The sequence below is a fragment of the Oncorhynchus gorbuscha genome, linkage group LG05 (assembly GCF_021184085.1).
Source record: "Oncorhynchus gorbuscha isolate QuinsamMale2020 ecotype Even-year linkage group LG05, OgorEven_v1.0, whole genome shotgun sequence".
NCBI classification, from domain to species: Eukaryota; Metazoa; Chordata; class Actinopteri; order Salmoniformes; family Salmonidae; genus Oncorhynchus; species Oncorhynchus gorbuscha.
The window spans coordinates 41,139,792-41,166,710 of record NC_060177.1 but is presented as its reverse complement, the minus strand read 5'-3'; the positions used below and the strand labels follow the sequence as shown (position 1 = coordinate 41,166,710).

General features: G+C 42.2%; 1 protein-coding gene across 1 annotated transcript in view; it reads left to right on the top strand.

The window, feature by feature from the left end:
- The window catches only part of kif6 (kinesin family member 6), a 292,827-nt gene that overhangs the window by 113,300 nt on the left and 152,608 nt on the right, over positions 1-26,919 (top strand). Inside the window, exons 10-11 of the mRNA XM_046349915.1 lie at positions 1,164-1,267; positions 5,040-5,145. Of these exons, the coding sequence (XP_046205871.1) occupies positions 1,164-1,267; positions 5,040-5,145 (210 nt within the window). The remainder of the gene's footprint in view (positions 1-1,163; positions 1,268-5,039; positions 5,146-26,919) is intronic.

Below are 26,919 nucleotides of genomic sequence, written 5' to 3'. Positions count from 1 at the left end.
TAGTGACTGCCCATTATTGCTTATCACTTATTAACAATCATTTATTCACATTACTTTAATAAAATATTTCAGTTGTGTATATATTACATTTGTTTTATTTGATGACTTTATTTTAATTCCAAGTCATCTCATCTCTATAAAGCTGCTGCCTATGCTGGGGTTTGCTATTTATTACTGAAATATAGCTGACGTTAGCTTTAACTAATAATAATCAAGCCAAACATGCAGCCTTTGCTATCACAGCTAGTGCAAATTTCAGGAAATTAGGTAATGCAACAGGAAGTAGATTCCACTTGATCCTTTTTGATTTCTGCATTTTGTGACGTCTGAAAAATATTGTGGATACGTTTAAAGATTCGAATCAGTGTTTACATTATATTTATCCCATTTTCAGTTGTAACAATTAGACTAGGAAAAGTCCTGTTCTTTTGCAAATGAGAGAAGTCTGGTCCAAAAGGTGGTTTGAGAAGTCATGTCTCTACATAGCGAGAGATTTGGCCTTTTTATATTTAGAGTGCGTCTCAAATGACACCCTATTCCCTATATAGTGCAGTACTTTTTTACAAAAGCCTTGTGGGCCCTGGTCCAAAGTAGTGCACTATAAAGGGATTAGGATGCCATTTGGGACGCACACGTATAGCACCAGCCCAGTCAATGTTTCCTGAAGGCAAGCGGCACATAAGCGCTGTCCCAAATGGCACCATATTCCCAACATAGTGCACTACTTTTGATAAGAGTCCTATGGGCCCTGGTCAAAAGTGGTGCACTATATAGGGAACAGGGTGCCATTTGGGTCATAACCATAGGCTCCGCAGGCTTTGACCAAACGCGTGCAGACAGAAACGAGATTTTATGTGTTGTCTTTCTCCCGTAATAGGTTAATGCTATTTTATGTTTTGGTGAGGTATCAGAGCTTCCTGTGCTTTCTCGCTAGAACATCCAGTTGTCTGGAATTGGTTAGACTGTCCTTAAATAACATGTCACCACAAGTTCATTTTTAAGTTTATTCTGTCATCAATTGGCAGTGGCATAATGTTGTGTGTGTATGGGCCAACGTGGCTCTATTTCTAAGTGGGTAAATGAGCTATCTCCTGCTCTGACAAAAATTGTGTGTGCATGTTCTCCTGCTGACCTGTGTGTGTGTGTTCTTTTGTGTCTTCCAGCTAATTGTGAGTCTGAAAAGGGAGATCCAGTGCCTCAAGGAAGAGCTCTCTATGGTGACTGGGGAGAAAAGAGAGGACCAGCTAACTCAAGAGGAGATTCATAAGTACGCTCCATTCATACTTGCCTAGAGTCAATTATATGTCATTCAAATCCACCGAATGAAAGCCTCATAGACTAAAATCATAGGCTGCCTCCCAAATTGCACCGTATTACCTTTATAGGACCCATAGGGCTCTGGTCAAAAGAAATGCACTATATAGGCAGGGCTCTCCCACTCTGTTCCCTAGTTGTAGCTAACCTGTTTCAGCTGATCAACCAGCTATTTATTAGAATCAGGTGCGCTAGATTAGACTTGGAGTGAAAACTTACAGGACTGTAGCTCCCTAGGAACAGGGTTGGAGAGCCCTGAAATAGGGAAAAGGGTGCTATTTTCAATGAGTCCATGATGTGTAGGGGTGTTCATAGCATATGTCTTCAACTCAGAAAACTATAGCAGGAATTAAATCGAACCCAGCCTAGCAAAGTTTACACAGTTTCTTAGCTTACACATTTAGAGTATCATGGAAGAAGAAAAAATGCTCAATGTTGCAAAATACATTTACAAAGTTCCGGAGAATGCAGCATCAGGCATTCGGCCAGTGCCGCATTGGTTGTGTGTCTGTAATGATCTGAGCAGCAGTTAGACCTCACTGAGGCAGTCATCTCAGGACAGTGAGAACAGGAACAGTGCTGTGCTGGCCTCTGTCCTGCTTCCAGGATGTTTACACCACGCACCAGACAGAAGGAAATTCTTATTTTACACAGCTATTTATTCTAGCGAGTTTTAGCCGCACAGTATATGATGATTTTGACTGTTATTCGGGACTGTTTAATAGTGCCAATGTAGCTAGTAGTTGCCAAGATGTTAAAGCCACATTATCTTCTGCTTACTTTGAACTTCAGGAGTTCCCCCAAAGGACTGTTCTTGGCAATCTGGGCCGGGTTTAATAAAATATATTTATGGGTAAATTGTTTAAGTTAAGGAAACGTTTAAAGTGACCCTAGCGCTCTCAACAGCAGGAAGACCTGGGTAGTGTTCATTAGGACATGCGCAGATTAGATTTTTTATGCTTTGGAATGTAAAATGAAAATGAGTTTCTTAATGGTTGAGTCCGGGTATTTTTGCGATGTGCTCCAGTCCGCTTTTTTCCATTTGGTGCCTAATGAACTCGACCGTGGACGGGCCCAGTGTTCAGACCCCAAGGGTTTCACCTAAACTCCTGGCAACACTTCCCTCCTGTTCTGATCTCTTTACCTCTCCCAGCTTCCTCGATCCAATGTTTTTACAATTTCCCTTCTCTCCTCGGCTGATTATCCCTCATTTCCCCTATCTGTGGTCAAACTCACGCAGGGGGAAACGTAATGATGTCTGCTGTGACCGCACCAACCGACGGCTACCTTTTCATTTACTTGTTTCTTCACTTATTTATGCATTAAATTGATCCGCCCAAGTCAAATCATCCTCCAAGCAAACATTTCCTGGCTTTTTTGTTGTAACATTTCCAGATCTACGAGCACACAGTTGAAGTCGTAAGTTTACATATACTTTAGCCAAATACATTTAAACTCAGTTTTTCACAATTACCGACATTTAATCCTAGTACAAATCCCTGTCTTAGGTCAGTTAGGAAAACCACTTTATTTTAAGAATGTGAAATGTCAGAATAATAGTAGAGAGAATGATTTATTTCAGCTTTTATTTCTTTCATCACATTCCCAGTGGGTCAGAAGTTTACATACACTCAATTAATATTTGGTAGCATTGCCTTGAAATTATTTAACTTGGGTCAAACATTTCGGATGGCCTTCCACAAGCTTCTCACAATAAGTTGGGTGAATTTTGGCCCTTTCCTCCTGACAGAGTTGGTGTAACTGAATCAGGTTTGTAGGTCTCCTTGCTCGCACACACTTTTTCAGTTCTGCCCACACATTTTCTATAGGATGAGGTCAAGGCTTTGTGTATGCCACTGCAATGCCTGGACTTTGTTGTCCTTAAGCCATTTCACCACAACTTTGGAAGTTTGCTTGGTGTCATTGTCCATTTGGAGACCCATTTGCGACCAAGCTTTAACTTCCTGATTGATGTCTTGAGATGTTGCTTCAATATATCCACATAATTTCCCTCCTCATGAAGCCATCTATTTTGTGAAGTGCACCAGTCCCTGCTGCTGCAAAGCACCCCCACAACATGATGCTGCCACCCCCATGCTTCACGGTTGGGATGGTATTCTTCGGGTTGCAAGCCCAAGTCCAAACATAATGATGGTCATTATAGCCAAACAGTTCTATTTTTGTTTCATCAGACCAGAGGACATTTCTCCAAAAAGTGCGATCTTTGTCCCCATGTGCAAACTGTAGTCTGGATTTTTTATGGTGGTTTTGGAGCTGTGGCTTCTTCCTTGCTGAGCGGCCTTTCAGGTTATGTCGACAAAGGACTCGTTTTACTGTGGATATAGATACTTTTGTACCTGTTTCCTCCAGCATCTTCACAAGGGCCTTTACTGTTGTTCTGGGATTGATTAGCAATTTTTTGCAAAAGTATTTGCAAAAGTATGTTCATCTCTAGGAGACAGAATGTGTCTCCTTCCTGAGCGGTATGACGGCTGCATGGTCCCATGGTGTTTATACTTACATACTATTGTTTGTACAGAAGAACGTGGTACCTTCAGGCATTTGGAAATTTCTCCCAAGGATGAACCAGACTTGTGGAGGTCTACAAAAAGAATTCATGAGGTCTTGGCTGATTTGTATTTTTTATTTTCCCATGATGTCAAGCAAAGAGGCTCTGAGTTTGAAGGTAGGCCTTGAAATACATCCACAGGTACACTTCCAATTGACTCAAATTATGTCAATTAGCCTATCAGAAGATTCTAAAGCTATGACATCATTTTCTGGAATTTTTCAAGTTGTTTAAAGGCACAGTAATCTTAGTGTATGTAAACTTCTGACCCACTGGAATTGTTGATACAGTGAATTATATGTGAACTAATCTGTGTCTGTAAACAATTATTGGGAACTTGTGTCATGCACAAATTAGATGTCCTAACCGACTTTCCAAAACTATAGTTTAACAAGAAATTTGTGGAGTGGTTGAAAAATTATTTTTTATGACTCCAACCTAAGTGTATGTAAACTTCCCGACTTCAACTGTTTATTGGTCATACTGTATGGTTGCTGGTGTGACACCTTTCGGTTTCTCAATACATAAGCACATGTACACATCATGCAGTACTAAGTTAGACCAAGGATGATCTTTTGCTCCCTTCAATATTAGCATTTGCATTGAGGAACATTCTGAAAATCCAGTTTGAGCTTAGCACTTAAATTATATGTGATGACTTGCAGGGCCTTCAAATAAGAGCACCTGGTTTGTTTTAGGTCCTTACACCTATGAACTTTGCAGGTTTTTGCAAAAGCAATGTTTTAGCGGAAATGGAACTGTGCATTGTCTTGAGTACATTGGATCTTTGCCCCGCGTCTTTTCCTGTGGCCAGTTCCAATGCTTGACGAACCAATGTTTGGACTATCATCTAGCGATGGTTTATCCCAGTGGAACTGTTGCACACATTTATGTAAATAGCTGTCTTTGACTCTACCCAATCTTTAAACATAGCTGTTGAGCTCAAACATAGATTTTAACCCTTTGTTTTGCTCAAGTTTTAAAAGAAACTAATTGAGAACTTGGAGAAAGGTTGCGAAATGCTTTAGTGCTGTAAGCTTTGGTAGTATTGTGGTAGTATTGTGTGTGTTTGCGTCAACATGTATTCTTTGTGCACACATGCGTGTGTACATTGTGTTCTTTATGCTGTTCTTCCATGTTTTTTTATGTCTCCCAGGATGGAGGAGCTGGTCAAGGTCTTTCTGGAAGACCCTGATTGTGAGGTCACACTGGCATTGGGACCTGACATGAGAAAAATCCATTACTGTTTCTCTCTGCTAAAGGTACTTTTAACTCTCTCTCTCTCTCTCACACACAATTTCTCTCTGCTCAGCATTTCTCGTCACCCACTTCTTTTAGTCTTAAACTCTCTTTTGTTATGTTTGTATTACCTCATTACATTTGTTCTCTCCTCCTCCCCCGCCCCCACACAACCACTATCATCATGTATCTCACAGTGTATACCCATCATTATCATTCCCACAGGGGTGTTCCCTCAGGTCTACAGTCGTGCCCAAAAGTTTTGAGAATAACACAAATATTAATTTCCACAAAGTTTGCTGCTTCAGTGTCGTTAGATATTTTTGTCAGATGTTACTATGGAATACTGAAGTATAATTACAAGTATTTCATAAGTGTCAAAGGCTTTTGACACTTGCAAAGAGTCAATATTTGTAGTGTTGACCCTTCTTTTTCAAGAGCTCTGCAATCTGCCCTGTCCTGCTGTCAATTAACTTCTGGGCCACATCCTGACTGATGGCAGCCCATTCTTGCATAATCAATGCTTGGAGTTTGTCAGAATTTGTGGGCTTTTGTTTGTCCACCCGTCTCTTGAGGATTGACCACAAGTTCTCAATGGGATTAAGGTCTGGGGAGTTTCCTGGCCATGGACCCAAAATATCGATGTTTTGTTCCCCGAGCCACTTAGTTATCACTTTTGCCTTATGGCAAGGTGCTCCATCATGCTGGAACAGGCATTGTTCATCACCATACTGTTCCTGGATGGTTGGGAGAAGTTGCTCTCGGAGGATGTGTTGGTACTATTCTTTATTCATGGCTGTGTTCTTAGGCAAAATTGTGAGTGAGCCCACTCCCTTGGCTGAGAAGCAACCACACACATGAATGGTCTCAGGATGCTTTACTGTTTGCATAACACAGGACTGATGGTAGCGCTCACCTTGTCTTGTCACCTCGTCATCAGAGAAAATGACTTTACCCCAGTCCTCAGCAGTCCAATCCCTGTACCTTTTGCAGTGTCAGTCTGTCCCTGATGTTTTTCCTGGAGAGAAGTGGCTTCTTTGCTGCCCTTCTTGACACCAGGCCATCCTCCAAAAGTATTCACCTCACTGTGCGTGCAGATGCACTCACACCTGCCTGCTGCCATTCCTGAGCAAGCTCTGTACTGGAGGTGCCCCGACCCCGCAGCTGAATCAACTCCAGGTGCTTGCTGGACTTTCTTGGTCGCCCTGAAGCTTTCTTCACAACAATTGAACCGCTTTCCTTGAAGTTCTTGATGATCTGATAAATGCTTGATTTAGGTGCAATCTTACTGGCAGCAATGTCCTTGCCTGTGAAGCCCTTTTTGTGCAAAGCAATGATGACAGCACGTGTTTCCTTGCAGGTAACCATGGTTGACAGAGGAAGAACAATGATCCCAAGCTCTACCCTCCTTTTGAAGCTTCCAGTCTGTTATTCGAACTCAATCAGCATGACAGAGTGATCTCCAGCCTTGTCCTCGTCAACACTCACACCTGTGTTAACGAGAGAATCACTGACATTCAGGTGGTCCTTTTGTGTCAGGGTTGAAATGCAGTGGAAATGTTTTTGGGGGATTCAGTTCATTTGCATGGCAAAGAGGGACTTTGCAATTCATCTGATCACTCTTCATAACATTCTGGAGTATATGCAAATTGCCATCATTCAAACTGAGGCAGCAGACTGTGTGAAAATTAATATTTGTGTCATTCTCAAAACTTTTGGCCACGATTGTATGTTCCCTGGATCCTGTGTTCCCTAAATCTATGTTTCCTCACCAGGCCCTAATTCCCAAGGGCGGAAAAATAAATATGAGGCTTAAGAGAGGCTGACGTGTGGGCATCCTAACAAAATTATGTCGGCGAGTACATAAAATGTCTCTACCCTTTATTTTTTATTTTTTTACATATATTTATTTTAGCCCTTTTCCCCACAATTTCGTAATTTCCAATTGGTAGTTAGTCTTGTCCAATCGCTGCAAATCCCCTACGGACTCAGGAGAGGCGAAGGTCGAGAAACACGACCCTGCTGGCTTAACCAGGAAGCCAGCCGTACCAATGTTTCGGCGTAAACATCGTCCAGTCAGCTTGCAGGTGCCCGGCCCTCCACAAGGAGTCGCTAGAGCGCGATTGGACAAGGAAATTCCAGCCGGCCAAACCCTCCCCTAACCCGGACGACGCTCTGCCAATTGTGTGCCACCTCATGGGTCTTCCGGTCACAGCCGGCTATGACACAGCCTGGTATCGAACCTTGGTTTGTAGTGAAGCCTCTACCACTGCGATGCAGTGCCTTAGACCACTCGGGAGACCCTTACCCTCTGTTCTATTGGTGAACATACAATCAATCACTGGAGAACAAACTAGACGAGCTCCTTTCGTGAATATCCTTTCAACAGGACCTGACGAACTGTAACATCCTAAGTGTCTCGAAGTCATGGCTGAACAATAACATGGATAATATACATATAGCTATGCATCATTTAGACAGGACGGAAGCCTCAGTTAAGGCAGCGGGTGCGCAATCTCTAATGTTAAGGAAGTCTCAAGTTTTTGCTCGCCTGAGTTAGAATACTTCATTCTAAATTGCAGTCCCTACTATTTATTGAGCAAGTTTTCATCTATATTTTTCGTAGCTGTCCACAAACCAATGCTGGCACTAAGACTGCACTCAACAAACTGTATAGAGCCATAAGCGAAGAATGCACATCTGCTTCTTGTGGATGCATGATTATAATTCATGGAAACTGAAATCTGTTTTACCGTATTTTTACCATCATGTCACCTGTGCAACTCTTTACAAAGTTTGATTTATATACCTTTTGATTTTGGACCCCGCAACATGGTTAGCCTCAGTTGTTGTGACCACTACCATCTGTCCCAGGATCAGCCAGACCAAAAAGTTGTTTCTGTAGCCAGCTACTAGCCTACATGTTAGCTATCAGTATAGCAGGGTTTTCCATGAACAGCTTGAACACAACCCACGACGCGGTTAGCCCTTGTGGCTAGGACCGCGGAGGTGTCCCACGCTATTTGTGGCTGTATTCCCTGAAACCTGACCTGGCTGGAACTACATTGTATAGCTACCAACGTTAGCCAATGCTGCTGTCAACAGTACATGCAAAGACACTGCTTTCATGCTTACCACTGTGAGAGGATTTAAAGGAGTACACATTTCTGCTTTTAGAATTTTGTAATTTGTGTGAGCTCTTTTTCTTCACTTAGTTTAGAATTCCCTGTAAGAAAGAGAGACACGGACTCCCAGGTAGCCTAGCTGGCCAGCAGTCTCAAATGGAGGTCACTATTGAACGCTTTCAACGCTGCAGGAACTGTGTTTATTTGGCTTTATTCCGTGACAATGTGGACCACCTGGACTTTCAATGTAGTAACTGTTTGCTTGCAGAGGACTACAGGGGCGAAGTGGCAAATATCATGTGCTATCTTCGATACAGGACATTACAAGGCTGCTTCCGACCGTTCTACTACAGATGCCGGGAGCTGACGCTGTCGTAGTCCATGTCGGGTGAAACGACATCAGGAGGGCTAGCTGGGGAAACCCATGCAAATATATTTTAAAGAACTGATTCCAGCACTGAAAGATTCCAAAAAGCGACCAATTGCTTCAGGTCCGGTACCATTGTTGTTCCGCAGGTGTGAAATATTCAGCAGGCTACTGGCATTACATACCTGGCTAAAAGATTACTGTATCACTGTTGGAATCACTTTTATAGATAACTTTGACACCTTCTGGAAACAGAGAAAGCACTACAGGAATGACAGAGTCCATCCAAATCATCTTGGCTCCTGGACTCACATATTTCAAGGCTGTGTTGAGACAATGACTTATGAATGACCCAAGACCAGCTCAGTTAATCCCTACCATTGTTGCTGAGTTGTCGTAATGCTGCAGCAAATGTACATTATCCCAGGGACTTAATTCATGTCCCCCTACCTGCCCTGCCCTGTTGATCCTACAGCTATTGTATGCAGTAATCATGTGCCTATGAGCCAGAGATATACTGTTAGCACTGAGGTGGGGTGCCCTAGTAGGAAGTCACCATGCACTTTCAGATCAAATAAAATAACATGAGCATTTCTACTTCTGTGTAGCTTCCAAGTAAAGCAATAAAAACAATCAAGCATCTCAGAAAAGTCCTAGAAATAGCCCACATTAACATATGTAGCCTAAGAAACAAGGTTCATGAAATCAGTAACTTGTTAGTAACAGATAATAACATGCTAGTAACATTCATATTCTCTGAAACTCACTTTGATGATACAGTGGTAGCAATACAAGGTTATAAATGTGTTAAATACTGTTTAAGTAATATGCAGACCTACCAACATGCACACATTTTGCGTACCAACTACGCAATTTTCTGTCCATGTACGCAGGTACGCGATCCGAGTTAAAAGTGCACAGTAATGAATAGGGCTTGATTTTTAAATATTTTAAAAACATTTTCATTTAAAAAAATCCACTAAGTAAATCTAACATCCCGATTCTCGACCTGCAACACACAGACATGTTTGGAGTTTGTGTCAACGGACATGGAGATTAATACATCATTATTCGATGTAGCGACCTCGTCTGCCACTTGTTTGTTGTGATGCTGAGTTTGCCGACTGTCAGCTGTACATAAACACATGGGCAAAACCCTTTTCGGCTCTGTGTGTTGTGGAATAAATGGAGTCGGAGGTTTGAAGACTGCGTGATTAATGAATGAGTGTCCGGTATTAGCTATAGAGGCCATGCTTCTAACATGCCTTTGCTTCTAACATGCCTTTGCACTTGAGATTTTCTCAATTTCGAAATTCTGAAATGTTGTATGCGCTGCAAAGAAATACAATAGGCACCTTCTGGCGAACAGCGTTCAGATTCCCTTTGTGGTAGCCTTTAGCGTTGTGTAGCCAGTTTGCGGTCTGTGTCGATGCGATCATTTATTTTTGTTGTTATGTTTTCAAAATGATTTTGCTTTTAGCGTTGATTAGGAACCGTGTCTAAAACGCCAATACTTGTGAGCTAGCCCTAGTGACTGGCCCTGTTTGAGAGGTGACAAGCTTTCCTCTACTATAGAGACTGAACTTGGGGGCCAAGGCAAGCTGGATCTGAAGTCCTTCTATGCAGATGTCAGAAAGATATTTTCTTCTGCAGTAGACTACATGTTGCTGAAATTGTGCTCCTCCAGCATGCAGTGGTTTCTGACATTGCCAACAGGCAGACTGACAAGTTCTCATCTTTTTCATGGCACGCTTTCCCTGCATTATTCCTGAGGGAGCGTCTGTTGATCTGGTGGAAGATGAGTTTAGACTATCAGGTAACTCTATTTAGGTCAACATGCACATGGATCAGGCCTGGAGAGAAATCGGCACAATGAAAAGGTGGGGCAGCCTGGTCTACTCCCACCTAGGGCTGTGATGCTGGGGATATTGGTCATATTCCACAGCAATGCAGACTGTGAATGAATATTCAGTCTCGTTTCCAAGAACAAAACCCAGTACAGAGCCTCCCTCAGTACAGACATGCTGAGTGCCCTCGATACCAAGAAGGTTTCAATGATTACCAGAGGAACTGTTTGCCACAGAGAAGTCTACCCTGATGCCCTGCTGCGCTAAATCTGCTAGCTATCAGGCAAATCTGTCTAGGAAATGATTTCCTGAACAGTTGAAGGTCTCTAGAAGATTTGTTCTCACCCACGGTTTCCTATCATAACTTTTTTTATTATGGATGACATGTTTATTTGATACTGATACTCTGCTTCAAACATTTGTTCTTATCATATCAGAGTTTTTTTTTTAAATAGCGTGGATAAGACGTTTGTACATTTTATACCTAAACAAATAACTTGTTATTATTTTTTAAATAAAATAAAATAAGCTTTTGTGTGTTCTTTCTAATTAGGTCTTGTTAGTGACTTTTACCATATGTGTAAATAGAATGCTTGTAACGGTGTTCGTCTGTTGAAAGAAGAGAGTCGGACCGAAATGCAGCGTGTTGGTTACTCATGACTAATGAAAGAATCACGGTACATGAAATAACTGAAAGACGAAAACAACAAACGGAACGTGAAACTAATTACAGCCTATCTGGTGAATACTACACAAAGACAGGAACAATCACCCACGAAATACAAAGCGAAACTCAGGCTGCCTAAATACAGTTCCCAATCAGAGACAACGAGAATCACCTGACTGATTGAGAATCGCCTCAGGCAGCCAAGCCTATACAACACCCCTAATCAGCCGCGATCCCAAATAATACAAACCCCAATACGAAAAACAACATATAAACCCATGTCACACCCTGGCCTACCCAAACATATAACAAAAAACACAAAATACAATGACCAAGGCGTGACAATGCTGTCAAGAAAGAAAGTATCCCAACACCAATTCGGCACGTGCTATGCGAATCTCCAATTTGCTGCGTGCGTCTGGTATTCTAAAAAGTTAGACAGGGTTGGCAGGTCTGAATATGGCCATTATTGTGGGAAGCTGCTATAGACAAATGCTAACAGTCAGTATCTGGATAATATGTGTGAAATGCTTGATAATGTATGTGATATCAACAGAGAGGTATATTTCTGGTTGATTTCAATATTGACTGTCTTTCATAAAGCTGTCTACTCAAGAAAAAGCTTCAAACTGTAACTAATGTCTGCAACCTGGTTCAGGTCAACCTACCAGGGTAGTTACAGACAGCACAGGAATGAAATCATCAACATATATTGATCACATCTTTAATAATGCTGCAGAAATTTGTTTTAAAGCAGTATCCAAATCCATCAGATGTAGCCATATCTAGGAAAACCAAAGTCCCAAGGCTGAGCCTAATATAGTGTATAAGAGGTCATACAATAAGTTTTGTAGTGATTCTAATGTTGATCAGGTAAATAATATTTGCTGGTCTGTGATAGGGCTGTTATGGTGACCGTATCACCACATCATCGGCAGTCACGGGTCATGACGGGAGTAAAATGTACAGTTTAGTCATGGTAAATAGGCTTCTCCAAGCTGTGACGCTGATGGTCATTAGTAGCCTACCAAACTTGCTAATTACCTGTTACTCAGCACTCTATTTTCCCTCTAATCACTCTTACATCAATGCAAATATAATCGAAAATCTAATCCCATTAGCTCATGTTGCACAACATTTTAATAAGCTATGCAATTGTGTGAGAAAACAGAGTGATGGCCTCTAATAAAAAGAGGAGGATCCCATCAGCTTTCTATAGGCTAGGCCTACTATATTTATTTCTCAAGTACATGCATTTTTTCACGACTTTTTCCAGCTCATAGTCACACACCTCATATAGCCTAACCCATAAGCCTATAGATTTAGATAAGTTTGTATCACAACTGAAGTGGCCAAATAACTTCTTAAAATGAAGCTCATTAACACACTTTACAATGGGTGTAGAGGCGAAATGGCATACATAAGCAGCTTGTGAGTTTCAAGCTTTGGTAAGATGATTTTCACCATAACAATGCACCTTCATAATAAAAGCATTACATGCATAATCACACTTGTGGTCACTTTTGAGAATGGTGTTTTCCTGCTAATAGAACATTCATGCTGATAGCCTACTGCGGTGTATTTCACATTTCTGTGCTTTTAATGCTAGTGGTTGCATTAACTTCACTAGGGTAGGAGGCAGCATTTGGAATTTTGGATGAAAAGTGTGCCCAAATTAAACTGCCTGCTACTCAGGCCCAGAAGATAGGATATGCATATAATTAGTAGATTTGGATAGAAAACACTCTAACATTTCCAAAACTGTTAAAATAATATTTGTGAATATAACAGAACTGATATGGCAGGCGAAATCCAGAGGAAAATCCAACCAGGAAGTACTATTATTTTTGAAAGGCTGTTTTTCCATTGAAAGCCTATCCACCATACAAAGACTTAGGACCCAGTTCACTGTCTCTCTACATGTGGTCAGTCTTTAGGCATTGTTTCAGGCTTTTACTCTGAAAAATGAGGGAGATACAGCACTTTCAATCAGTGGCCAGTGGACATTTACATTCATCAGCCATGAGCCTGATCGGGAATGCACCTTTCTTGGTTCTCCTTTCCTATTGACGAAGATATTGTCCGGTTGAAATATTATTTATTATTTATGACAAAAACAACCGAAGGATTGATTTTAAACATCGTTTGGCATGTTTCTACTAACTTTTATTGTACTTCTTTTGACTTTTCGTCTTAACTTAGTGCACGCGCCTTAACCTCTCTGGGATATGTGGGACGGCACCTGGCCAAAAGCCAGAAAAAATGCAGAGCGCCAAATTCAAATAAATTACTATAAAAATTAAACTTTCATGAAATCACACATACAAGATAGCAAATTAAAGCTACACTTGTGAATCCAGCCAACATGTCAGATTTCAAAAAGGCTTTTCGAAAGCAAACAATGCTATTATCTGAGGATAGCACCGCCGTAAACAAAGTGAGAAAATAATATTTCAACCCTGCAGGCACGACATAAATAAAATAAGAAATCTAAGAAATAAAAATATAATTCATGCCTTACCTTTGACAAGCTTCTTTTGTTGGTACTCCAATATGTCCCATAAACATCACAAATGGACATGACATGAAGTCCTGACATGAAGTCCATAACATGAAGTCCTATGAGTGCCATCTGATGAAGATCATCAAAGGTGAGTGATTCATTTGATCTCTATTTCTGCTTTTTGTGACTCCTCTCTTTGGCTGAAAAATGGCTGTATGGTTTCCTGTGACTAGGTGCTGACCTAACATAATCGCATGGTATGCTTTCGCAGTAAAGCCTTTTTGAAATTGAACACTGTGGTTGGATTTACAAGAAGTTTATCTTTAAAATGGTGGATAATACTTGTATGTTTGGGGAATTTTAATTGTGAGATTTCTGTTGTTTTGAATTTGGCGCCCTGCAATTTCACTGGCAGTTGTCAAGGTGGGACGCTAGCGTACCAGAGAGGTTAAATCATTCCCCCCAATTTATTTTGCCTTTACTTCCCTTATCTCACCTCATTTGCTCACATTGTATATAGACTTATTTTTCTACTGTATTATTGACTGTATGTTTGTTTTACTCCATGTGTAACTCTGTGTTGTTGTATGTGTCAAACTGCTTTGCTTTATCTGTCATGTTTTGTCATATATTGTCTTGTCATTATGCTTTCCCTTCTGTTCGTTTCCCCCTGCTGGTCTTATTAGGTCGTTCCCTTTTTCTATCCCTCTCTCTCCCCCTCCCTCTCTCTCCTCTCTCTATCGTTCCGTTCCTGCTCCCAGCTGTTCCTCATTCTCCTACTCAATCATTTAGTCTTTTCACACCTGTTCCCTATCTTGTCCTCTGATTAGAGTCCCTATTTCTCCCCTTGTTTTCCGTTTCTGTCCTGTCGGATCCTTGTATGATGTTCGCTGTGCTGTGCTGTGTCTTTGTCTCGCCCTGTCTTGTCTCCATCAGATGCTGCGTATGAGCAGGTGTCTGAGTCTGCTACGGTCGGTGCCTTCCCGAGGCAACCTACAGTTAATGGTCGAGTCTCCAGTCTGTCCTCGTCACTACGAGTGGATTTAAGTTTTTTATGTTTTGTTTTCTGCTCTGATTGTCCAGGAGTATTGCTTATATCCTTTACTGGAATAAAGACTCTGTTTTCGCCAAGTCGCTTTTGGGTCCTTACTCACCAGCATAACATTATCTTGGCCAGGTCGCAATTGTAAATGACAACTTGTTCTCAACTTGCCTACCTGGTTAAATAAAGGTGAAATGAAAAATAAAATGAATATCAGAGTAATCTAACCTAACAATTTCACAACTACCTTAAACACACAAGTGTGAAGGAATGAATAAGAATATGTACATAAAAATATATATGGATGAACGATGGCCGAACGGCATAGGCAAGATGCAGTAGACGGAATAGAGTACAGTATATACATATGAGTAGTGTTGGGTATGTGAACATTATATTAAGTGGCATTGTTTACAGTGACTAGTGATACATTTATTACATCCAATATTTAATTATTGAAGTGGCTAGAGATGAGTCAGTATGTTGGCAGCAGCCACTCAATGTTAGTAATGGCTGTTTAACAGTCTGATGGCTTTGAAATAGAAGCTGTTTTTCAGTCTCTCGGTCCCAGCTTTGATGCACCCGTACTGACCTCACCTTCTGGATGATAGCGGGGTGAACGGGCAGTGGCTCAGGTGGTTGTTGTCCTTGATGACCTTTTTGGCCTTCCTGTGATATCGGATGGTGTTAGTGTCCTGGAGAGCAGGTAGTTTGCCCCCGGTGATGCTTTGTGCAGGCCTCACTACCCTCTGGAGAGCCTTACTGTTGTGGGCGGAGCAGTTGCCGTACCAGGCGGAGATACAGCCCAACAGGATGCTCTCGATTGTGCATCTGTAAAAGTTTGTAAGTGTTTTAGGTGAAAAGCCAAATGTCTTCAGCCTCCTGATGTTGAAGAGGCACTGTCTTTACCATGCTGTCTGTGTGGGTGGACCATTTCAGTTTGTCCGTGGTGTGTACGCCGAGGAACTTAAAACTTTCCACCTTCGTGCATGGCCACGCAGTCATGGGTGAACAGGGAGTACAGGAGACGGCTGAGAAGGCACTCTTGTGGGGCCCCAGGATCAGCGGGGTGGAGATGTTGTTTCCTACCCTCACCACCTGGGGACGGTCCGTCATGAACTCCAGGACCCAGTTGCACAGGGCAGGGTCGAGACCCAGGGTCTCGAGCTTAATGACGAGTTTGAAGGGTACTATGGTGTTAAATGCTGAGGTGTAGTCGATGAACAGCATTTTCACATAGGTATTCCTCTTGTCCAGATTGGTTAGGGCAGTGTGCAGTGGGATTGTGATTGCGTTGTCTGTGGACCGATTGGGCCGGTAAGAAAATTGGAGTGGGTCTAGGGTGGTAGGTAGGGGGGAGGTGATATGATCCTTGACTAGTCTCTCAAGCACTTCATGATGATGGAGGTGAGTGCTACGGGGTGGGGCGATAGTCATTTAGTTCAGTTACCTTAGCTTTGTTGGGAAAAGGAACTATGGTGGCCCTTGATGCACATGGAAACAGCTAACTACACTGTTTGCATTCGATCATGTTTCCGGTCGACTTGCCCTGCTTAAAAGCTGTGGTTCGCGCTTTCAGTTTTGCACGAATGCTGCCATCAATCCACGGTTTCTGGTTGGGGAAGGTTTTAATAGTTGCTGTGGGTACAACATCACCGATGCACTTGCTAATTAACTCGCTCACAGAATCAGCGTTGTCATCGATGTTATTGTCTGCCGCTATGCGGAACATATCCCTTTCCACGTGTTAGAAGAAATCTTGAAGCGTGGAATCAGATTGGTCGGACCAGCGTTGAACAGACCTAAGCACGGGCGTTTCCTGTTTTAGTTTCTGTCTATAGGCTGGGAGCAACAAAATAGAATCATGGTCAGATTTTCCGAAAGGAGGGCGGGGCATGTCTTTGTATGCGTTGCAGATAATAATAATAATATAATGATGTTACAGTAATAATGGTCCAGGATTTTTCTTCGCCCGGGTAGTGCATTCGATATGCTGATAAAATTTAGGGAGTCTTGTTTTCAGATTATCCTTGTTAAAATCCCCATCTACAATGAATGCAGCCTCAGGATATGTGGTTTCCAGTTTACATAGAGTCCAATGAAGTTCTTTCAGAGCCGTCGATGTGTCTGCTTGGGGGGGATATAGACGGCTGTGATTACTATCAAGGAGAATTCTCTTGGTAGATAATGCAGTCGACATTTGATTGTAAGGAATTCTAGGTCAGTTGAGCAAAAGGACTTGAGTTCCTGTATGTTGTTATGATCACACCATGTCTCGTTAATCATAAGGCATACCCCCCCTCCCTTCTTCTTACCAGAGAGTTGTTTGTTTCTGTCGGAGCGATGCGTGAAGAAACCAGGTAGCTGTATCGATAGCGTGTCTCGAATGTGCCACGTTTCCGTGAAACAAAGAACGTTACAATCTCTGATGTCTCTCTGGGTGGCAGCCCTTGCTCGGATTTTGTCTACCTTATTGTCAAGAGACTGGACGTTGTCAAATAGTAAACTCGGGAATGGTGCGCGATGTGCTCGTCTACAGAGCCTGACCAGAAGACCGCTTCTTCTACCCCTCCTGCGGCGCCGTTGTTTTGGGTCGCCGGCTGGGATCCGATCCATTGTCCTGGGTGGTGGACCAAACAGAGGATCCGTTTCGGGAAAGTCGTATTCCTGGTTGTGATGTTGGTAATTTGACGTTGCTCTTATATCCAATAGTTCCCCCTGGCTGAATGTGAAAAACGTAAGATTTCCTGGGGTAACAATGTAAGAAATAATACAAAAAAATAATAAAAATAATAAATAATAATAATAATAATAATAAACTAAATACTGCATAGTTTCCTGAACGCTAAGCGAGGCGGCTATATCTGTCGGTGCCGGATGCTCAAATACATTTGAACTCAGTTTTTCACAATTCCTGACATTTAATCCTAGTAAAAAAAACTGTTTTAGGTCAGTTAGGATCACCACTTCATTGTAAGAATGTGAAATGTCAGAATAATAGTAGGTAGAATGATTTATTTCAGCTTTTATTTATTTCATCACATTCCAAATAGATTAGAAGTTTACATACACTCAATTAGTATTTAGTAGCATTGCCTTTAAATTGTTTAACCTGTTATGGCTGCAATCCCGATATCGGGATCGATATGACAACTACCAGTGAAAATAGAGGGCGCCAAAATCAAACCACAGAAATCTCATAATTACAATTCCTAAAACATTAGTGTTTTATATCATTTTAAAGCTATTCTCGTTGTTAATCCCACCAAAGTATCCAATAATCTGAGACGGCACTCAGAACAGTAGCCAAATTAGCCTCCATGTTGGAGTCAACAGAAACCAGAAATACATGACAAATGTTTCCTTACCTTTGATGAACTTCATCAGAATGCAGTCCTTGAAATCCCAGGTCCACAATAAATGCTTGATTTGTTCGAAAATGTTCGTTATTTATGTCCTATTAGCTACTTTGGTTAGTGCGTTTGATAATCCCAAAGTCACAAAGTGAGTTCACTATAACGTGACGAAATGTCCAAAAGTTCCGTAACAGTCTGTAGGAACATGTCAAACGATGTACTGAATCAATCTATAGAATGTGGTTTATATATATCTTGAATAACGTTCCAACCAGAGGATTAGAATTACTTCAGATGAGCGTTGGAACGCAAGACCTTCCCCTGTGAACGCGCCTGGTGAAAGCATGATCCACTCATGGCTGTTGTGACTATTTCCTGTGTCAATCGAGCCCCCTTCACATTAGCCATCAGACAAAGTTCTATTGACTGCTGACATCTAGTGGAAGGCGTAGGAAGTGAAAACTCATCCATATTTCGCTGTAATTTCAATGAGACCTTGTTTGAAAATCTGCCACCTCCAGAAAAAAAACAGAAAGTGGAATTTCTCAGGTTTTAGCCTGCTATATGAGTTCTGTTATACTCATAGACATCATTCAAACAGTTTTAGAAACTTCAGAGTGTTTTCTATCCAATACCAATAATAATAATATTATTAATATCAAATATTAGCAACTATGACTGAGGAGCAGGCCGTTTGATATGGGCACCTTTCATCCAAGCTACTCAATACTGCCCCTGCAGCCATAAAAAGTTAACTTGGGGCAAACGTTTCGGATATTCTTCCACAAGCTTCCCGCAATAAATTGGGTGAATTTGGGCGAATTTGTCTTGACAGAGCTGGTGTAAATGAGTCAGGTTTGTAAGGCCTTCTTGCTCGCACACGCTTTTTCAGTTCTGCCCACACATTTTCTTTAGGATGTAGGTCAGGGCTTTGTGATGGCCACTCCAATATCTGGACTTTGTTGTCCTTAAGCCATTTTGCCACAACTTTGGAAGTATGCTTGTGATCATTGTCCATTTGGAGACCCATTTGCGACCAAGCTTTAACATCCTGACAGATCTCTTAAGATGTTGCTTCAATATATCCACATAATTTCCCTCCTCATGATGCCATCTAATTTGTAAAGTGCACCAGACCCTCCTGCAGCAAAGCACCCCCACAACATGATGCTGCCACCCCCGTGCTTCATGGTTGGCATGGTGTTCTTCGGCTTGGAAGCCTCCCCCTTTTTCCTCCAAACATAACGATGATTGTTATGGCCAAACAGTTCTATTTTTGTTTCATCAGACCAGAGGACATTTCTCCAAAAAGTACGATCTTTGTCCCCATGTGCAAACCGTAGTCTGGATTTTTTATGGCGGTTTTGGAACAGTGGCTTCTTCCTTGCTGAGTGGCCTTTCAGGTTAAGTGGATATAGGACTCGTTTTGTACCTGTTTCCTCTAGAATCTTCTCAAGGTCCTTTGCTGCTGTTCTGGGATTGATTTGCACTTTTCGCACTAAAATACGTTAATCTCTAGGAGACAGAACACATCTTCTTCCTGAACGGTATGACTGCTGTGTGGTGCCATGGTGTTTATACTTGCGTACTATTGTTTGTACAGATGAACGTGGTACCTTCAGGCGTTTGGAAATTGATCCCAAGGATGAACCAGACTTGTGGAGGTCTACAATTTCTTTCTGTGGTCTTGACTGATTTCTTTTGATTTTCCCATGATGTCAAGCAAAGAGGCACTGAGTTTGAAGGTAGGCCTTGAAATACATCCACAGGTACACCTCCAATTGACTCAAATGATGTCAATTAGCCCATTAGAAGCTTCTAAAGCCATGACATAATTTTCTGGAATATTCCAAGCTGTTTAAAGGCACAGTCAACTTAGTGTATGTAAACTTCTGACCCACTGGAATACAGTGATTTATAAGTGAAAAAATCTGTCTGTAAACAATGTTTTTTGCACAAAATAGATGTCCTAACCGAATTGCCAAAACTATAGTTTGTTAACAAAAAAATTGTGGAGTGGTTGGAAAACGAGTTTCAATGACTCCAATCTAAGTGTATGTAAACTTCCGACTTCAGCTGTACATGGAGAGCTAACATGAATAATATGCATTTCAATCTCTTATGGCTCAAAGTGGAGGAGAGATTGACTTCATCACTACTTGTTTTTGTAAGACGTGTTGACAATCTGAATGCACAGAGCTGTCTGTTTAAACTAGTAGCACACCTATGAAGACCCTACCTTACATGGCACCCGATTTCTCTTCACAATCCCCAAGTCCAGCAGCTAATGGAGATCCCCAATAAATACAAATACAAACCAGTGGCAACAAAACTCTGGATCACCTTTACTCCACACATAGAAATGCAAACAAGGCTCTCCCTCGCCCTCCCTTTGGTAAATCTGACCATAGCTATATCCTCCTGATTCCTGCTTTCAAGAAAAAACTAAAACGGAAAGTACCAGTGACACAATCGATATACAAGTGGTCCTATGAAGTTGATGCTAAGTTTCAGGACAGTTTCGCTAGCACAGACTGGAAATATGTTCCGGGATTCCTTGACCAGTTTATCACATCAGTCACCAGCTTCATTAATAACTGCATCTACTACGTCGTCCCACAATGACCGTACCTACATATCCCAACCATAAACCATGGATTACAGGCAACAGTTGCACTGAGCTAAAGTTTAGAGCTGCCACTTTCAAGGAGCTGTACACTAATCCTGAAGTTTATAAGAAGTCCCACTACGTCCTCAGATAAGCCATTAAACAAGAAAATCATCACTTCAGGACTAAGATCGAATCCTACTATGCTGGCTCTGGCGCTCGTCAGAAGTGACTTACAAACTATCACGGATTACAAAGGGACACCCAGCCAAGAGCTGCCCAGTGACGCGAGCCTACCAGATGAGCTAAATGCCTTCTATGCTCGCTTTGAGTCAAACAACACTGAACTATGCATGAAAACACCAGCTGTTCCGGACGACTGTATGATCTCGCTCTCTGTGACCGATGTGAGTAAGACAAGTTAACATTCACATGGCCCCAGGACAAGATGGTAAGTGTGTTCACTGACAATTTCAACTTTTCCCTGACCCTGTCTGTAATACCCACATGTTTCATGCAGACCACGATAGTCTCTGTGCCCAAGAATGTCAAGGTAACCTGTCTAAATGACTATAGCCCCATTGCACTCACATCTGTACACATTAAATTCTTTCAAAGGCTGGTCATAGAATAGAATGGTGCCGGAGGGGATGGCTGACAATTTACAGACTCCTAACGAACTGTGCTATTTTGTTAGTTTTTTTTGCGTTGTTTGTAACTTTAATTTGTTTTACTTATTTTGTACATAATGTTGCTGCTACCATCTCTTATGACCAAAATTAACTTCTGGACATCAGAACAGCGAATACTCAACTCGAACTGGACAAAGATTTTTTATTTTACAAGTCCGACGCGAAGGATATACTGCTTTCTTGGGAACGACCCTTAATCCCCATCATTTGTGTGAAGAAAAGACGGAGGTGGAGGTCGGGTTTCCTTCTGAGAATTTGGTAGGAATTCGTAGGAGTAAACTTCCACTACCGTCCATTCTATTGGCCAACTTGCTTTCATTAGAAAACAAAATGGATGATATATGATCAAGACTATCCTACCAACAGGACATTAAAAACTGTAATAGCTTATGTTTCACCAAGTCGTGCAACCAGTGGAAAAAAACTTTATACCACCTTTACTCCACACAGAGATGCATACAAAACTCTCCCTCACCCTCCATTTGGCAAATCTGACCATAATTCTATCATCATGATTCCTGCCTACAAGCAAAAACTAAAGCAGGAAGTACCAGTGACTCATTCAATTCGGAAGTGGTCAGATGATGCGGACTGTTTAGCTAGCACAGACTGGAATATGTTCCGGGATTCATCCAATGCCATTGAGGACTGTTCCACCGCAGTCACTGGCTTCATCAATAAGTGCATTGACGATGTCATCCCATTAGTGACCGTACGTTTATATTCCAACCAAAAGCCATGGATTACAGGCAACATCCGCATTGAGCTAAAGGTTAGAGCTGCCACTTTCAAGGAGTGGAACACAAATCCGGACGCTTATAAGAAATCCTGCTATGCCCTTAGATAAACAAGCAAAGCGTCAATACAGGATTAAGCGTCAATACAGGATTAAGATTGAATCCTACTTCACTGGCTCTGACGCTTGTCAGATGTGGCAGGACTTGAAAACTATTGTAGACTACAAAGGGAATCCCAGCGGTGAGCTGCCCAGTGACACGAGCCTACCAGACAGGATAAATGCCTTTTTATGCTCGCTTTCATGGCAAGCAACACTGAAGCATGCATGAGAGCACCAGCTGTTCCGGACTACTGTGTGATCACGCTCTCGGTAGCTGATGTGAGCAAGACCATTAACCTCTTGGTGTTAGGGGGCAGTATTTTAATTTTTAGGAAAAAAACGTTCCCGTTTTGAACGGGATATTTTGTCAGGAAAAGATGCTAGAATATGCATATAATTGACAGCTTTGGATAGAAAACGTTTCCAAAACTGTAAAAATATTGTCTGTGAGTATAACAGAACTGATGTTGCAGGCGAAAGCCTGAGAAAAATCCAATCCGGAAGTGCCCCAGGTTTTGAAAGTGCTGCGTTCCAATGACTCCCTATTCAGCTGTGAATGTACCATCAACGAGCTTACGCTTTCTACGCATTCCCCAAGGTGTCTACAGCATTTTGATGTAGTTTTAAGCATTTCTTATGAAGAATAGCCATAGGCGGCCACATTGCATAAGTGGTCACATGGAGGCTCTGAGAGAGATTCTCGCGTAAAATACAGAGGTAGCCATTATTCCAATCGGTCCTTGTGATAAACGAATTGTCCCAACGGATATATTATTGAATAGATATTAGAAAAACACCTTGAGGATGGATTCTAAACAATGTTTGCCATGTTTCTGTCGATATTATGGAGCTAATTTGGAATATTTGTGGGCGTTGTGGTGACCGCAATTTCAGGCGATTTCTCAGCCAAACGGGAAGAACAAACGGAGCTAATTCGCCTACAAAAATAATATTTTGGGAAAAAATCAACTTAAAATCAATTTAATTTTATTGCTTTTCTGATTTCCGTGACAAGGTTGCCTGCTGCTAGCAAGGCATAATGCTATGCTAGGCTATGATAAACGTACACAAATGCTTGTCTAGCTTTGGCTGTAAAGCATATTTAGAAAATTTGAGATGACAGGGTGATTAACAATATATTTCACTTTTTCATTTTTTTTTTTTCATTTTCATGAATAGGAAGATTTTCTAGGAAGATTTATGTCCGTTGCGTTATGCTAATTAGTGTAAGATGAAAACAGTCCCGTTCACGGGATGGGGTGTCACTACAGGTTAAACAGGTCAACATTCACAAAGCCGTGGGGCCAGACGGATTCCCAGGACGTTTATTCAAAGCATGCATGGACCAACTGGCAAGTGTCTACACTGACATTTTCAACCTCTCCCTGACTGAGTGTGTAATAACATCATGTTTCCATCAGACAGCCATGGTCCCTGTTCCCAAGGAGGTGAAGGTAACCTGCCTAAATGATTACCTCCCCGTAAGCACTCACTTCGGTAGCCTTGAAGGGCTGGACATGGCTCACATCGACAGAGTCGTCACAGATACCCTAGACCCACTCCAATTCGCATACCGCCCCAACAGATCCACAGATGACGCAATCTGAATCGCACTCCACTCTGCCCTTTTCTACCTGGACAAAAGGAACACCTATGTGAGAATGCTGTTCATTGACTACAAATCAGCTTTCAACACAATCGTGCCCTCAAAGCTCATCACTAAGCTAAGGACCATGGGACTAAACACTTCCCTCTGCAACCGGATCCTGGACTTCCTGACGGGCCACCCCCAGATGGTAAGGGTAGGCAACAATACATTTGCCATATTGATCCTCAACACTGGGGCCCCTCGGGGGTGTTTGTTTAGTCCCCTCCTGTCCTCCCTGTTCACCCATGACTGCGCGGCTAAACACGACTCCAACACCATCATTAAGTTTGCTGACGACACAACTGTAGTAGGCCTGATCACCGACAACGATGAGACAGCCTATAGGAAGGAGGTCAGAGACCTGGCAGTGTGGTGCCAGGACAACAACCTCTCCCTCAATGTAAGCAAGACAAAGGATCTGATTGTGGACTACTGGATGCCCCCATTAACATTGACTAGGCTGTAGTGGAGCAGGTAGAGAGATTCAAGTTCCTTGGTGTCCACATCACCAACAAAATATCATGGTCCAAACACACCAAGACAGTCATGAAGAGGGCACAAGAACACCTTTGGTCCCTAGATCCTCAAAAAGTTATTCAGCTGCACCGTCGTGAGCATCATCACCACCTGGTATGGCATCTGACCGTAAAGCGCAACAGAGGGTTGTGCGTACGGCCAAGCTTCTTGACATACAGGACCTACACACTAGGCGGTGTCAGAGGAAAGCCCAAAACATTGCGAAAGACTCCAGTCACCCAAGTCATATACGGTTCTCTCTGCTACTGCACGGCAAGCAGTACCGGCGCACCAAGTCTAGGACCAAAAGGCTCCTCTGAACAGATTCTACCCCCAAGCCATAAGACTGCTGAACAATTAATCAAATGACCACCCTGACTATTTTACATTGACCCCCCCATTTGTTTTTACACTGCTGCTACTCAGTGTTTATTATCAATGCATAGTCACTTTACCCCTACCTACATGAATATATTACCTTTAGTACCTGTCACCCCCCACATTGATTCGGTACCGGTACCCCTTGTATATAGCCTCACTATTGTTATTTTTTTGTGTTACTTTGTATTAACTTTTACTTACGTTTATTTGAACTGCACTGTTGTATTCGGCTCATGTGTCAAATAAAGTTTGATTTGATCAACACCATCATCCCAGACACCCTGGACCCAGTCCAATTCGCATACCGCCCCAACAGGTGCACAGATGATACCGCCCCAACAGATGCACAGCAATCTCTACTGCACTCCGTACTCCGCACTGCCCTTTCCCACCTGGACAAAAGGAACACCTATGTGAAAAAGTTGTTCATTGACTTCAGCCCAGCGTTCAACAGCATAGTGCCCTCCAAGCTAATCACTAAGCTCGGGACCCTGGGACTGAACACCTCCTTCTGCAACTGGATCCTGGACTTCCTTTTTGGCCGCACCCAGGTGGTGAGTGTAGGCAACAATACATCCACCATGTTAACCCTCATCATAGGGGCCCCTCAGTGGTGCGTGCTTAGTCCACTCCTGTACTCGCGCATGACTCCAACGATATTGTTACGTTTGATGATGACATGGCGTGGAGGAAGTCAGTGAGGAAGGGAGCAAGTCAGTGACCTGGCAGGGAGGAAGTCAGTGACCTGGCAGTGTGGTGGAAGGACAACAATATTTTCCTCAATGTCAGCAAGACAAAACAAGCTGATTGTGGACTACAGGAAACAGAGGGTCGAGCCCACCCCCATCCACATTGACATGTCTGTAGTGGAGCGGGTTAAGAGCTTCAAGGTCCTCCCTGCCATCTAGGAACTCTATATAAGGTAGAGGAAGGCTCCCAAGTCATAGACTGTTCTCTCTGCTATAAAACGACAAGGACCCTGAACATCTTCTGTGTACATACATTATATATACAAAAGTATGTGGACACCCATTCAAATTAGTGGATTCTGCTATTTCAGCCACACACGTTGCTGACAGGTGTATATAATCCATGCAATTTCCATAGACAAGCATTGGCAGTAGAATGGCCTTACTGAATTGGTCAGTGATTTTGAACGTGGTACCTTAGTGGAACGTGGTACCTTTTGTCAAACGAGAGATCAGGATCTAGAGTAAAGCCGAGGTCCTTCACAGTTTTTTTGAGACAACTATACAACCATCAAGATTAATTGTCAGATCCAACAGAAGATCTCTTTGTTACTTTGGGACCTAGAATTAGCATCTCTGTTTTGTCCGAGTTTAAAAGTTAACATTTTTCCGCCATTCCCTTCCTTATGAAAGGAAAGTTAACATTATGTTTCCGAATGACGTCACCAAGAGGTAAAATATATAGTGAAAACAATAGTGGTCCTAAAACTGAAGCTTAGGGAACACCGACAATTTGCAGAGGACAAACCATCCACAGAGGCAAACTGATATCTTTCCGACAGATAAGATCTACACCAGGCCAGAACGTGTCTGTGTAGACCAATTTAGGTTTCCAATCTCTCCAAAAGAACGTGGTGATCGTTGGTATCAAAAGCAGCACCAAGGTCTAGGAGCACGAGGACAGATACAGAGCCTTGGTCTGACGCCATTAAAAGGTAATATACCACCTTCACGAGTGCAGTCTCAGTGCTATGATGAGGTCTTAAACCAGACTGAAGCGTTTCATATACATTGTTTGTCTTCAGGAAGGCAGTGAGTTGCTGCACATCATCTTTTTCAAAACTATTTGAGAGGAATGGGAGATTCGATACAGGCCGATAGTTTTTTATATTTTCTGCGTCAAGGTTTGGATTTTTCTAGAGAGGCTTTGTTACTGCCACTTTTAGTGAGTTTGGTACACATCCGGTGGATAGGGAGTTGTTTATTATTTTCGACATAGGAGGGACAAAACTTGAGTGTCTCCCTTGATCCTAGGTCCTGGCAGTGTTGTGCAGACTCAGGACAACTGAGCTTTGGAGAAATACAGATTTATAGAGAAGTCTATAATTTGCTTTCAAATGATCATGATCTTTTCGGCATGAATTTATCACTGCTGAAGTGAAAGCCATTTTCTCTTGGGGAATGCTGCTTTTTAGTTAGCTTTGCGACAGTATCAAAAATAAATGTTGGATTGTTCTT